We start from the raw sequence: 16,137 nt of genomic DNA on the forward strand, positions 1-16,137 counted from the left end.
CTGTCTATCTCAGGAGGCGATGGTCTGTATGCAACATGTATATCACTTCTGCAATGAAAATCAGCTGTTAGAACATAGAACACTACAGCACAAACAGGCCCTTCGGCCCACGAGTTGCGCCGATCACATCAACACCTACCAATCCATAGACCTATCTATAACCCCCAATCCCATTAAATCCCATATACTCATCCAGAAGTCTTTTAAAAGACCCCAGCGAGTTCACCTCCACCACCACTGACGGCAGCCGATTCCATTCACTCACCACCCTCTGAGTGAAAAACTTACCCCTAACATAACATTGTGGCTGTACAGGCAAATTCATGAGTGGCAGACCCTTCCACACCTGGAAAAGACAAGTAGCATTGGCCAAAGGTCAGCTGTTGTTTCTTTTCTTTTGGCGGACCTCTCTTCTTCGCCATTTGGTCATTTATTTTGCTCTCTCCCTTTTTCATGCCCTTCCAGACTGCTTGACTTCAGGTATTCCAATCAACAGTGTGGTGGCACAATGGTTAGTACTGCTGCCTTACAACTCCAAGGATGTGGGTTCACTTCTAGCTTTGTGTGACTGTCTGTATGGAGTTTGCATGTTCTCCCCATAGATTTCCTCCAGGTGCTCTGGTTTCCTCCCACACTCCAAAAGATATGCAGGTTGGGTAGGTTGGGCATGCTAAATTGTCCCAAGATTTGTAAATTTGCTGGATTAGCAATGGTAAATGTGTGGGGTTGCAGAGATAGGGCAGGCACAGGACCTGGGTAAGGTACTCTGTCAGAGTCTCGGTGCAGACTTAAGAACATAAGAACATAAGAAATAGGAGCAGGAGTAGGCCATCTGGCCCTTCGAGCCTGCCCCGCCATTCAATAAGATCATGGCTGATCTGTCGTGGCTCAGTTCCACTTTCCCGCCCTCTCCCCATAACCCTTAATCCCCTCTCTTATCAAAAACCCATCAACCCGCTTCTTAAAAATATTTAGCGAGGCAGCCTCCACCACTTCAACGGGCAGAGAATTCCAGAGATTCACCACCCTTTGAGTGAAGAAGTTCCTCCTCAACTCCGTTCTGAACCGCGCCCCCTTTATCTTGAGGCTGTGCCCCCTAGTCCTACTGTCTTTTTTGAGCGGGAAGAGTCTTTCCACCTCTATCCTATCCATCCCATTCATCATCTTATACGTCTCAATGAGATCTCCCCTCATTCTTCTAAACTCTAACGAGTACAAGCCTAGTTTATTCAGCCTCTCCTCATAGCTCAACCCCCTCAACTCCGGTATCAGCCTAGTAAACCTCCTCTGCACTCCCTCCAAGGCCAAAATATCCTTGCGCAGGTGCGGCGCCCAAAACTGCACACAGTACTCCAGCTGCGGCCTCACCAATGCCCTATACAGCTGCAGCAAGACCTCCCTACTTTTATATTCAATCCCCCTCGCTATGAAGGCCAGCATCCCATTCGCCTTCCTGACCACCTGCTGCACCTGCAGGCTGGGTTTTTGCGACTCATGCACAAGGACCCCGAGGTCCCTCTGCACCGTCGCCTGCTGCAGTTTTTCGCCACGTAAGTAATAGTCCTTCCTACCATTCTTCCTACCAAAGTGGACCACCTCACACTTGCCAACATTAAATTCCATTTGCCATTTCCTGGCCCATTCGCCCAGCCTATCTAGATCCTTCTGCAGACTCTCCACACCCTCCGCACAATTTGCCTTTCCCCCAATCTTGGTGTCATCAGCAAATTTCGACACCCTACACTCGGTTCCCTCCTCCAGATCATCTATATAAATGGTAAATAGCTGAATGGCCTCTTCTGCACTGTAGAGGTTCTATGACTCCCCATGCATCCAAATCTGATCCTGGTCAACTTGGTTCAAGTATGTCTTAAACTACTCTGCAATGTATTCCATATATTTCAAAGCATTTCTTTGCTTCTCCACATTTGTGATGATATTAACACAATCAGAAATCATATTGCCTTTGACAGATACTTCAACTACATATCACTGTAAAGGCACATATCAGCTTTACAGCGGTCTTGATATCCTGTACTACCATGAACTGAGTCACTTAATCATCACAGTGTGTTATTTCAACCATCAACTATTTCACAACCATTAACAAAGGTATACATAATATTACCATCACTACTGCTAACACAGCTTGACATTATCATTAACATTTCAACAAAGGGCATTTGCTAAATGTTAAACACTTTTAATCAGTGAATGGAAATTGAAGTGATGTACTGTATTTATTATAAATTAACCCTGACAAATGCTACAAGGAACTCATGATGTATTAGTTGTTTTCTAGACCAATAATTTCAGCCAACATGCACAAAAATGCGGTTTGCGCATATTTGAATAACTAAGTTTTGTTAGCTTTAAGTTGAAAAGTTAAAAGTTATTATTTAAATATTCAACATTGATCAAAATGAGAAGGGCAAATTAGCAGCTTTAACTGTTATGTAAGAAGTTTTACAATAAATTTTGCCAACACCAAAAACTGGAAAATGGCATCAAAGTCTTTCAAATGGCACACCCGAAAAGATTATTGTGGATATTAGACAAACAGTTTTTTGAGATTCTTTCAAATGAGGCAGGGATAACCAAGATAATGATAAAATTATATTTATTTGGCTTTTTGAGGCTGTAAAAGGCTTTGCTCCAGTATTATGCATCTAAACAGTATCATTTGAGATCTTTTGAAAGAACATAAAGAACATAAGAACATAAGAAATAGGAGCAGGAGTAGGCCATCTAGCCCTTCGAGCCTGCCCCGCCATTCAATAAGATCATGGCTGATCTGTCGTGGCTCAGTTCCACTTTCCCGCCCTCTCCCCATAACCCTTAATCCCCTCTCTTATCAAGAACCCATCAACCCGCTTCTTAAAAATATTTAGCGAGGCAGCCTCCACCACTTCAACGGGCAGAGAATTCCAGAGATTCACCACCCTTTGAGTGAAGAAGTTCCTCCTCAACTCCGTTCTAAACCGCCTCCCCTTTATCTTGAGGCTGTGCCCCCTAGTCCTACTGTCTTTTTTGAGCGGGAAGAGTCTCTCCACCTCTATCCTATCCATCCCATTCATCATCTTATACGTCTCAATGAGATCTCCCCTCATTCTTCTAAACTCTAACGAGTACAAGCCTAGTTTATTCAGCCTCTCCTCATAGCTCAATCCCCTCAACTCCGGTATCAGCCTAGTAAACCTCCTCTGCACTCCCTCCAGGGCCAAAATATCCTTGCGCAGGTGCGGCGCCCAAAACTGCACACAGTACTCCAGCTGCGGCCTCACCAATGCCCTATACAGCTGCAGCAAGACCTCCCTACTTTTATATTCAATCCCCCTCGCTATGAAGACCAGCATCCCATTCGCCTTCCTGACCACCTGCTGCACCTGCAAGCTGGGTTTTTGCGACTCATGCACAAAGACCCCGAGGTCCCTCTGCACCGTCGCCTGCTGCAGTTTTTCGCCTTGTAAGTAATAGTCCTTCCTACCATTTTTCCTACCAAAGTGGACCACCTCACACTTGCCAACATTAAATTCCATTTGCCATTTCCTGGCCCATTCGCCCAGCCTATCTAGATCCTTCTGCAGACTCTCCACACCCTCCGCACAATTTGCCGTTCCCCCAATCTTGGTGTCATCAGCAAATTTCGACACCCTGCACTCGGTTCCCTCCTCCAGATCATCTATATAAATGGTAAATAGCTGAGGCCCCAGCACCGACCCCTGGGGCACCCCACTAGTCACCAACCGCCAATCCGAATAGCACCCATCGACCCATTGAAAGGGCACTATGTAAACCATTGTTTGTGTTGCCCAGGTGACTTGGTGTGCAAATCCACTCTTGACTGTTGTATGGTAATGGAAAGATCAAGCAAGTCTCAGGTTCAGTTCCTGGTGTGGATTGATACTATTGATTTTAGACAGAGTGTTACAGTTGGCACCATTGTCCATTGTTCAAAATGTGCCAACTTGCATTTTCTAGGTTACACACGAAGAATAAAGATTTGGATGAAGTTGCAATAAGTCCTAGTAGGTAAATAATCATTTCCAAGCAATAATTGAGCCTAAGAGAGAAGGATAGGAAAGAAACTCAACTCGTTATTTGACTTGATTTGATTTATTATTACCACATGTATTAGTAGACAGTGTTATTTTTATATATATTTAAAATATATTTTCCTAATTTCATCTGCAATGTTCAATTAAATTACAGTAAAAAAACTCGCTTGCTTGCTTACCTTTCAATTTTCAAATTCAAGGAAGGGTTTGGATAATTTTCTCTTTTAAAAATGCTATGTGAATGCAAATTGTTTCTCTTTACAGATAATGACAGACTTGTTATGTACTCCCAACATTACAATTCAGATAACTGCAAAGAAAATATAATGTGCTTGTGACTAAATGCTCTATCATAGACATCCTGTGATGATGCCCAATCAGTTATGTTCTTGTAGCTGCAGCATACTTATTTAGAACGCAAAGAGAACAAATGGTTCTACCTTGGTTGGGGGGAGGGGGGGGTGCAGTATAGCACAGCAGTAGGGCATTTTACTGTAAAACAAGAGGTCCCTGGTTCAAATCCAGGTGGCCCGTTTGTTAGTTAGCTCCAAAGTTCAGTGATTAGCGCACTAGTCCTGTGAACTCAGGCTTATAAGTTCAATTCTCATTGGGGTTTATGGTTAAGCATTTTGGGCAGAATGGTGGTGCAGTCATTAGCTCTGCTGCCTCACAGCACCAGGGACATGGGTTTGATTCCACCCTTGGGCCACTGTCTGTGTGCAATTTGCACAATCTCCCCCCGTCTGCGTGGGTTTCCACCGGATACTCTGGTTTCCTCCCACACACCAAATATGCGGAGGCCAGGTGGATTGATCATGCTAAATCACCATTTAGTGTCCAAAGTTGTGTAGCTTTGTGGGATTAGTGGGGTAAATGCTTGTGATTTATGTGGATCGGGCGGGTACTGGGTCTGGGTAAGAAGCTCCTTCAGAGAGTCATTCAGAATCGATGGGCCAATTGGCCTCCTTCTGCACTGTAGAGATTCTATGATGCTTGAACAACATATGTTTGATACAGTGACACTGAGTTAAAATATATTTCACCGACCACCTGACATTGTTTGTTGACTATTGTCATTTTGCTACAGATGGATAAAGAACTTTATCTTATGTCAAGATACATTGGTATACAGTTGCCATCATAATTCAACTTTATCCTTGTAATTTTTTAAAAAAATTTAAATTAGGGCTGAAGAATTAATTTTCCAGTGCCAGCTGTCGTTGATTGTTGTATCAGAAGAAAACAGGCAAAGAAATGGCTGGTGAGGACAGAACTGTTAACAGACATGGCTCTGCAACCATCATTTCCAATGTCATGTTTATCTGATTTCTGGCTGCCACTATGGGAAAAAGTCTGACAACAGTTAGCCCCCGAAAGCTAGTGAGTGTACTATCAAATAAATTGGTTGGACTTAAAACTGGTGCTGTCAGACTTTTTACTGTGTTCACCCCAGTCCAACGCTGGCACATCCACATCATGTCACTACGGGCACAGCCCATGAACATGAATTCAAATACAGTCTGGTTTGGTTTCTCGATGCAGGAGTTACTAAGTAACTAGTCAGAAATCTTAAATGGAAATCAAAAGCAAAATAACTTAAGGTCAAAACTACGTATTGCAAAAATAATGGTTTAAAATTAGGTTTTGCCAATAATTTGTCCTACTACTTTATACTATAGCCGCCACAATGAAGGAGGGTATGTTGAAGAGTTGGGGATGAGCAGAGTGAATTCATTTAAAGAATATCGTGCATTCTGTTTTTCAGCAGTCCATAATACAATAGCTGAGGTGTACTTACGGTAGGTTTATATATAGGAAATAATGCTCCAAAACGAACAATGCTGTCAAAAGAACATACCCGATACCAACCAATGAGGAGTACAAATTAAAGAGGAATAATAAATATTACTTTCAGGTCGGGATGCATTAAGATCTATCACACTCTCAGGATGTACTGAGGACCATTGTCTTAAATCAAATTCTTATAGAATCCCTACACTGTAGGAGGAGGCCATTCAGCCCATTGAGTCTGCACTGACCACAATCCCACCCAGGCCCTATCCCCCCAACCCCTTGCATTTAGCCAAGCTAGTCCTCCAACACTAAGGGGCAATTTAGTATGGCCAATCACGTAACTCACACATCTTTGGACAGTGAGGGGAAACCAGAGAACCCAGAGGAAACCCACGCTGACATAGAATGTGCAAACTCCCACTTATCTGATGAATGAGCAGCCTCCGAAAGCTAGTGGCTTTTGCTACCAAATAAACCTGTTGGACTTTAACCTGGTGTTGTGAGAATTCTTACTGTGCAAACTTCACAGTGACCTAGGCCAGGAATTGAGCCCAATGCCCTGGCATTGTGAGGCAGCAGTGTGCCATCGTGCTGCCCTAATACTAAATTATAACACCACATACTTTTTTCTTGCCTTGGTACCTTGAACTGCTGATTATTCTCCTGTGCACCTCAAAGCGATATTATTTTAAGGAAGTGGAAGGCTGCACTCCCAATTCAGCATGTCACTGAAGAAGCGGTTCTTCGCAAAAACATAAAACACAGGGACAAAGGCAGAGCTTAGAGCTGTCACTCTTTGTTTCACTTAGGATTGCATGCCATTTCAAGTGAGTATATTTGCTTAATAAGAGGAAGGATTGTTTTCACAACAGATAATAGAACATATCATGTTCTTTCAGTTGCTGGGGCTTAGTGCCACAAAGGAGAAAGTACAAACTGAATGTGAAAATCATTCTGTAGTCAAGCAGGTTGTGAACATAACAAAAGACAGGGAGTAAGCAGAGAAAATAGAAAACCTGCCAGTAAATGAAAAAACTGAGGGTAAATGATATAGGTTATAGTCATTGACTCTGGTGGAGGGAATAAATGCTGAATATGGTGAATGAGGAATTCTTAAGTGAACAACTCATCTGCTGCCTCCAAAAGCATATCCACCATCTATAAGATACAAGTCCGCAGTATTGTGGAATACTCTCCCTTTGCCTGGATGGGTGCAGTTCCAATAACACTAAGGAATTCAACACCATCCAAGCAGCCCATCTTCATTCTTAGCCCATCCACCACATTCAACACCCACTGACTGCAGGACCCACCAAGCACCGCCCACTGACTGCAGGACCCACCGAGCACCGCCCACAGTCCCCCAAACCCCGCCCACTGACCTAAACCCCACCCACAGACCGGAAACCCCACTCACAGACCCGAAACCCCGCCTACAGACACCAAACTCCACCCACAGGCAAGAAACCCCGCCCACACGCCCCAAACCCCGCCTACAGACACCAAGACCCGTCCACTGAGCTAAACTACGCCCATAAAATAAACATCACCCACAGACCCCGTACCCCACCGTCTGAGCCAAACCCCGCCCACAGACCCCAAACTCAGTCCACATTGCAGGCCCCCTCTACCCTCCAGGCTCCGCCTACTTTCCAAACTCCGCCTCCCGCCAACAGACCACGGAGCCGCGAGTTATTGCGCATGCGCTCTCTGCCCCGGAGGCTGCTGGGAGTCTGGAGGAACTACCATTCCCAGAATGCAGTTAGATTGTGGTTAACATTGACAGCGATCGATAACAATCTAACCGCCCAAATCAAACCACACTGTAGCCCAGACAGCAAACCCGGCAGCCTTTTAATTAGAGTACCTGTAAAACAATTAGCGACACTCGGAACGGGTTGGTGGGGTTGATGTTTCACCCGGAGCCCATTCCCCGCGGACTCGGACATATTTGCCCGGCGGACCGGCGCGACCGTTGAATCTGAGGATCCAGGAGCCGGGATCAGGGATGGAGCTGTCAGCGCTCATCAAAAAACTGGGTACATAGCGACTGCGAAATCACTCTGATAGCAAAATATTCAATAACAGCGCAGAGTCTCTCTGTATATGTCCGGAAAACACACTGCAGCCTCTTTATAATAGTGTTTCAGTGGAATCTCTACAACAGTGTCTCGGTGGAGACCCTCCCTGTGTAAGGGCGTCTCGGTGGAGACCCTGTTCCCTCTCTCTATAGTAGTGTCTCGGTGGAATCTCTCTTTCTCTATAAGATTTAATTTATTATTGTCACACGTATGGACAAACCCTGGAAGGTATTGTTTATTGCACACTGTGCAGACAAAACATTCTGTTCCTAGAGAAGGAAAGGAGTGAGTGCAGGATGTTAAGTCATAGCGTGGTTGTAAAGAAAGATCAACTTAATGCAAGTTAGGTCCATTCAAAAGTCCAATAGCAGCAGAGAAGAAACTGTTTTTGAGCTGGTTGGTATGTGGCCTCAGGCTTTTGTATTTTTTTTGACGGAAGAAGGTGGAAGAGAGAATGTCCAGGGTACGTGAAGTCCTTGATTTATCCTGGTTGCTTTCCGAGGCACCGGACCGTTTAGTTAATTTCAGTGGATGGGAGGCTGGTTTGAGTGATGGACTGGGCTTCGTTCATGATCCTTTGTAGTTCCTTGCGGCCTTGGATAGAACAGGAGCCGTTACCAAGCTGTGATACAACCAGAAAAAAATGCTTTCTATGGTGCATCTGTTAAAGTCGGTGATAGTCGTAGTGGATATACCAAATTTCCATAGTTTTCTGAGAAAGTAAAGTCATTGGTTGGCTTTCCTTACTATAGTGTTGGCATGGGGGGCCCAGGACAGGTGGTAGGTGATGTGGACACCTAAAAACTTGAAGTCATTGACCATTTCTATTTCATCCCCGTTGATGTAGACAGGGTTATATCCTGCATTATGCTTTCTGAGATCGATGATGATCTCCTTCGTTTTGTTGACATTGAGGGAGATTATTGTTGTTGCACCAGTTCACCAGATTGTCTATCTCTGTTCTGTACCCTGTCTCATTATTGTTTCAGATTCGACCTAGTACGGTAGTGTCGTCAGCAAACTTGAAAATCAAGTTGGAGTCCCTCTTTCTCTCTATAATAGTGCTCGGTGAAGTCTCTCTCTCTCTCTCTGTCTCTCACTCTCACACTCTCTCTCTCTCTCCATAGTAGCGGAGTCTCTCTCTAAACGCCTCTCAGCTTCTCATGTTGGAATGCATCTCAGTTCTTATTCTTTCAGCTTACACTGGAACCCATCATTTCTCACCCAGACTTCCTTGTGTGGCCTTGTCAGAAGTATAGAGCGTTATTGTCAGTCTTTCTATATAGCGAAAGATCATTGGGGGGTTTGCAGAGCTCATGGCATTAACTGCTTTTTGGTCAGTTATCGATCTCTAACTGAGTAAAAAGCTTTGGGGCATTTAAATAACTTTTTGGTACCTAAATGGATGAGTATGGTAAGATAAGTGGGTAGGGTGATGTGGTTGGCCATTAAGGGGAGTTGGTGAGCAAGAGCTGGGTGCAGTTGTGGAACCCAGCTGGCTTGTCAGGCCTGAGGGTGTCCTTGTGAATAATTATCAATAGTTACCCAGGCGTTAGAACTTTTCTTTTCTGTGTAATAATTCCTTGGCAACTACCAGATAAGTAAGTCCAAAGTCTCTGACGCTAACTCAATCGGAGTTTTTTTTAGGGGGGTTTCCAATTGCAGGGGAATCACCCATCGATGTCCAGACTTCCCGAGCAATTTCCACGTTGTCAGTGCACCTGGTCTTCCGAGGAATTCTGTCGCGCATCTTGAGGGTCTGAAGTATCTTCGGCTGGAGATTGGATGTTCTGGGTCCATAACTCAAATGAAATGTAGCATGTTGGAATGGGAATGCCACTTTAGTTTTTTTAAAAATAGTTCTATAGTACAGGTAAATGTCTCTTTTCATTTACTGTAGTGTATGGTGGAGAAGTCAACCTGGCTTATAAGGTGATTTATTTTTCTTGACACCGAAAATCTTGTTTAGGCTTATTCTGAGTATATTTGTCGACTCATTTACTGCTAAGGAATGCTGTACTTGCAGTAGGAGTTGGTCTCAACTTTTCATTTTAGAAGTGCGTGTCGTGCTTACAATGTGTATACGATCAACTAGGTGATATTGTCTATGTTGCCAAAATTAACCATGGGATTTAAGGCACCCACATAGCAGACTGCACATGTCAAATGACAAATAGAAATGGGTCCTCTGGAGAAAAGGTTTGAAGTACAAGTTTCCACCTAAAGTTTATGAAATTTACTAACTCATAACTGCGCTGCAGCAAGAGAATTTAGCGTTTGTGAAAAACTGGGAAGAGGGAATCCACCCTGAAGAAGATGCCCAAGCCTAAATGTTCCCTGTGAACAGGGAGCAACCACAGGCTTGATCTTAAGGAGCATCTATCAGAATGGTTCCTCGAAAATCATCTAAATAGAACCATTATCACCAGAAATGCAATGTAGGCATACGCTTCAAAGTGGGTCAAATCAGATCCCGAATCAAGCAAAGAATTCAGGGCAGCAGTGAGTTGGTGTAGCTGCTTTAAAAATGAAAATGTCTATTGTTGCAGCAGAAGTTGAGATAGCTTAGAGATAGCCAAAAAACTTTGATGCCAAAATTCCCAGTTTCCAACAATTCATCATCACGCAGCTCTCAAACATGAGTACCCATTTTGTCATATCGGCAACATGGCTGAAATGCCCTTGAATTTCAATATGCCCAGCAGCCAAACTGTGAAGTGGAAAGGTTCAAAAACAGTTTGAATGAAATCAACAGGATGCGAAAAGATGACATTCTCAGTGGTACCATCCTGCATAGCCAACAGAATGAAATTAAAGGCAGTGATAATTTTCAAATGCAAAACCATGCTGAAAATGAAGTTCCTTGCAAGGGTTTTTGTGTATGTTCATGACAGTGATTGGATGGATGAGGCTAGAGGAAAGTTTTGGACTGATAGTAGAATAGGTGTGCCAGTGGCCTACACAAAGAACACAGCTTTGTCAGTGTGGAACATGTTCCGATCCTATAAAACTGATGCGATGTAAGAGGTGCCTGCATAGAAGTGTCATCCAAATTGCAGTTGTATCAGGGGGCCTAATTTCTATAGTTCAACCTTTGGATATGTTTAAGTCATTCAAGTCTCATGTTCCTATTGAATGGAATAGGTGGATAGCTGACTGAGAAAAACCTTAACGGTGCTGTGATGTTTAATGTATTGTTTGGTTTATTCATCAAATCATTGAATCCCTTCAGTTCACGAATTAACCTCATCATTGGAAAAATATGGAATATGTAATTCAATGGACAGGAAGATGATTTGTTGTGGAGGGATAATTGTGAAACAAAGAATTAAATCTGATCCAGAGTGGGATCCTTTTGATGATACCAAAGTGACTTGGAATGAATTGATGAATATTTTGATTTGATTTATTATTGTCACGTATTAACATATAGTGAAAAGTATTATTTCTTGCACGCTATACAGTCAAAACATACAGTTCATAGAGAGGAAAGGAGAGAGTACAGAATGTAGTGTTACAGTCATAGCTAGGGTGTAGAGAAAGAGCAACTTAATGCAAGTTAAGTCCATTCAAAAGTCTGACAGCAGCAAGTTGGTCCGTAATCTCAGACTTTTGTATCCTTTTTCTGATGACAGAAGGTGGAAGAGAGAATGTCCAGGGTGCGTGGGGTCCTTAATTATGCTAGCTGCTTTGCCAGGGCAGTGGGAAGTGTAGACAGAGTCAATGGATGGGAGGCTGGTTTGTGGGATTGATTGGGCTATTCATGACTTTTTGTACTTGCTTGGGCAGAGCAGGAGCCATACCAAGCTGTGATACAACCAGAAAGAATGCTTTCTATGGTGCATTTATAAAAGTTGGTGAGAGTCGTAACTGATATGCCAACTTTCCTTAGTCTTCTGAGAAAGCAGAGGCGTTGGTGGGCTTTCTTAACTAGAGTGTCGGCATAGGGGGACCAGGACAGATTGTTGGTGATCTGGATACCTAAAAGTTTGAAGCTTTCGACCCTTTCTACTTCGTCCCCATTGATGTAGACAGGGGCATGTTCTCCTTTATGCCACCTGAAGTCGATGACAATTTCCTTCGTTTTGTTGACATTGAGGGAGAGATTATTGTCACTGCACCAGTTCACCAGATTCTCTATCTCATTCCTGCACTCTGTCTCGTCATTGTTTGAGATCCAACCCACTGCGTTGGTGTTGTCAGCAAACTTGAAAATGGAATTGGAGGGGAATTTGGCCACACAGTCATAGGTGTATAAGGAGTATACTAGGGGACTGAGAGCACAGCCTTTTGGGGCACCAGTGTTGAGGATGATCGTGGAGGAGGTGTTGTTGCCTTTCCTTGCTGATTGTGGTCTATGAGTTAGGAAGTTCAGAATCCTGTCACAGAGGGAGGTGCCAAGACCCAGGCCGTGGAGTTTGGAGACGAACTTCGTGGGAATAATAGTGTTGAAGGCTGAGCTGTAGTCAATAAATAAGAGTCTGACATATTTATTTGTGTTGGATTCTGAAGAGAGTGAATTTGATAATGCTTAAAATGGTTTGATTGAGATTAATTGTGGAAATAATTTATTTAATAAAACATATCCTTTGATTTAATGTGTTTTTTTTTTCAAAATGGTGACCACCTGCGTCGACGCTGCAGTTCACATTTTATACTTTGTGTATAGGTTGACCCCTGTTTTTTGTTTGCAACAATTTTTTGAGGCTTCAAAGGCCGACTTGTATGCCACAATCTACAATATAGGTTGAGAGATTGATCCATAAAACAAATAATTGGTTTATCTTGCAATGTATGTATGGCCCTTTCAATCTTCCAGAATTTCATGGATGACGTTAATATGATGGCTTTAACGTAAACTTGGTTGAAGGCTGATAACACTTCGTGAAACTTCCCATCTGGCTGCATCTTTCTCCATTTGCCCTGTCAAAACTGTCACTGTGTGCATTTATTGTCAGATCACACCTTGACCTGATCCCTAGTTTGGTACTTTCTCTTTAAAAAACTCACCTTGTTCCTCTCGCCTTGCACGCAGAATCATCATTCTGTACCACCCCTTCATGTTGAATAAAAATTTCCTCATCAAGCTATTCCTCCTTCAGTTTCTACACTAACCAACTTCTCATCCTCAATGATTCCACCTCAACTTATCATGGTCTTTGTCCCCTGTTCACTGCCCACTTAACCTCCCTTAATCATAATCTCCATGCAAGCTCCCTGACTCATTCATAGCCACATCTTCACCTTGCAATCTTGCTTGTCTCATTCCATCAATCACTGATATCACCATCTGCATTTTGTTTTCATTGCCTTTTTTTTCTTTGATGTGATTCTAGGTTTTGCCATTTTTAGTTTGATTGCACTTTTTCCATTACTTTAATTACAAATAAAATAAAATTATCTCCTTTTAGCTATTCTCCTTACTTACTTGATATGATGTTTGACCACGAGCTAAGCTTTAAACACCATATCCCGTCCATTATTAGGATTCTTTCATTCTACAATATTGTCTTCTTGCTGCAATTAATGCAACTGTACACTTTGTTACCTCCAAGTGCTACATCAGTGCTTTGTTTTCAGCATCCCAAACTCCATGCCAACAGAAGCTCCAAATCTTTTGAAAACCATGCTTCCTGTATTTTGTCCTGTACTAAGCCTCACTTAAGAGGTCAGGGAGGCACTAAGCCTCCCTGACCTCTACAGTTTCCTGTCTCTGTATTAATATCACAAATCCTGCTGCTGTATCCCTCTACACTTCTGCAGTATCCATCAGCCTTTCATCCACTCTTTCTCTCCCATTTTTCCTTTCTGGTCTGCTTGTGCATCCCTCCCTCCAGTCCACTTTCAGCCATCTGAGCTGTGCTCTCTCTACCACTCTCCCTCACCTTGGTACAACTCCCTACTTTCAAAAGCTTCCCAGAATTTAATCATTTCCTGATTCTGCTTTTCTACTTTTTAGTTTTTTTTTACTGTGGAGGAGTTAAATTCACTAAGTTTGAAGGTGTTCAAAGTTGTTGTACGCTGTTCCCTGTCCAGTACCAAGAGGGGAATCAATCCAACAGGTCGTGCAGAGCATCCCAGGGAGCTGGTGGTTTAAAGTTTATTTATTAGTGTCACAAGTAGGGCTTCATTAACACTGCAATGAAGTTACTGTGAAAATCCCCTAGCCGCCACACTCTGCTGCCTGTTCGAGTACACTGAGGGAGAATTTAGCATGGCCAATGCACCTAACTACATTTTTCGGATGGTGGGAGGAAACTGGAGTACCCAGAGGAAACCCACGTAGACACGGGACCAACGTGCAGACTCTGCACAGACAGTGGTGATCCAAACCAGAAATTGAACCCAGGTTCCTGGCACTGTGAGGCAGCATTGCTAACCACTGTGCCACCGTGCCAATGTATATGCACAAGCGAGCAGTAGATACTTTGATTGCGTTTTAACATCAACACCACAAAGTGATTTATTTTGATAGCGTTTGTGTATGTTTTAACAGTAGCACTCCTAAACGCATGAATTCCTAAAGAATTCATATTCCAAAACTGCATTAACCTCAACTTTGGAAGTACAGACAAAGACCAAATATTTAGGTAAAGATGTGTTTTATTGTTAAATATGTCATAGTAAATGCCAGTTTGCTGAAAAACAATCTATTTGAGCTGTGCCTGAAAACAGATTAACTTTGGGCAGAAGTCTTCTCTCTCAGACCACCCTTGGCTTGTTTGCAAACATTGCAAGTTGATATGAAATCATTTAAACCTTTTTTGGAGATGGAATATTACTCGTGTGCCTGTGAACTTTGTTATTGTTGGTATTATATAATGTATCCAGTGTAGATTTTGCTGCCAAATGTATTATGCTATATGAGCAGAAGATCTTGGCAATAGAAGCTAAGTGTTTGAATGTTTGGCATTGGAGCAACGAATACAAGGTTTTATAAGATGGTTTGAAACTTTCTCCTTTAATTCAAGGTAAAATGGAGTAGTAATGAAGGGCACGTGACTCCTAGTTCTGTCCCGCGATAAACCCATGTGCCTTGAGTGGCCGAGGGGGCCAGTCCTGTTCTAAACAAGATGCAATTTTTTAAACAATAATAAACACAAAGTTTTAGAAAAACATAGCAGCTCTGGAAGCAGACACTGCTATGTTATGTTGTGGTTTAGGTGCTGAATCAATGGAAATAAAGGGAAGCTGCTCCCTAATTATATTTGTGCCTGAACCTGGGACAGTTTATATTATGAAATATAACAAATGGAAGAACCACTCCACATCTCCCATTGACTGTACCCCCTACAATATAAAAATGCCAATTAAATACTTTTACTGATAATTTGGAATAAATTTAAATTGCCCTAGTGGCTCTCAACGTTTACTCTTTCTTTCCTGTAGGTCACCAACTGGTGGAAATTAGAGTTCGAGCATTGAAGAATATCTTGTGCAAAATTGATCATGGTTTGATTTCTGTTGTTGATTTGGCTCAAGAAAAGTGCCTTTTCATTCGGCTATTTGAATGGTTTAACTTTCCAACTGTTCCAATGCAGGGAGAGGTACTTGCACTATGTAGTCGCCTTGTAAAGGTAAGTTATTTTCAGTCATTAGAGGAATGACTTAAATGTGTTCAATATTGGAAAGCAGAATGAATGTTATTTTGTTTTATAATTACTAATGATGTTTGTATATCAAATATTAAGATGAGGAAAAGCATCCTGGTGAGGTTGCTCAGTGTTAGGCAAGTGTGTACTATTCCACTGACTTCTCCATGTAACCCTGCATATTCTCCCTTTTCAGATGACAGTCTAATTCCCTTCTAGATACATCAATTGAACCTGCCTTCACACACTCAGGCAGTGCATTCCAAACCCCAATCATTAGCTGCGTAAAGAGGTTTCTGTTCATCACTCTTTTTTGTTTCATTTACTAATTACTTTAAATCTCGCCCTCTTGTTGTCAATCCTTTCACAAGTGGGAACAGTTATACCCCTCATGATTTTGCATACAGCGTGGCGCAGTGGTTACCACTGAAATGTCACAGCTCCAGGGATTCAATTCCATCCTCGGGTGACTGTGTTTACACAATCTCCCCATGTTCGCTGAATATATTTAAGTCATGGGTAGATAGGTTTCTGATAGACAAGGGAATTAAGGGTTATGGGGAGAAAGCGGGAAAGTGGAACAGATCCACTTCAGATGAGCCATGATCTTGT

General features: G+C 42.7%; 1 protein-coding gene across 2 annotated transcripts in view; it reads left to right on the forward strand.

The window, feature by feature from the left end:
- The first annotated feature begins 7,822 nt into the window (after nucleotides 1-7,822).
- rttn (rotatin) overlaps nucleotides 7,823-16,137 on the forward strand; it is a 203,255-nt gene continuing 194,940 nt past the window's right edge. For both annotated transcript variants that reach the window (XM_080193777.1, XM_080193778.1), the window contains exons 1-2: nucleotides 7,823-7,891; nucleotides 15,323-15,510. In XM_080193777.1, coding sequence (XP_080049903.1) covers nucleotides 7,861-7,891; nucleotides 15,323-15,510 — 219 coding nt within the window. In that variant the 5' untranslated portion in view covers nucleotides 7,823-7,860. The remainder of the gene's footprint in view (nucleotides 7,892-15,322; nucleotides 15,511-16,137) is intronic.

The sequence above is a fragment of the Carcharhinus amblyrhynchos genome, chromosome 8 (assembly GCF_965287045.1).
Source record: "Carcharhinus amblyrhynchos chromosome 8, sCarAmb.v2.hapA, whole genome shotgun sequence".
Classification (NCBI taxonomy): domain Eukaryota; kingdom Metazoa; phylum Chordata; class Chondrichthyes; order Carcharhiniformes; family Carcharhinidae; genus Carcharhinus; species Carcharhinus amblyrhynchos.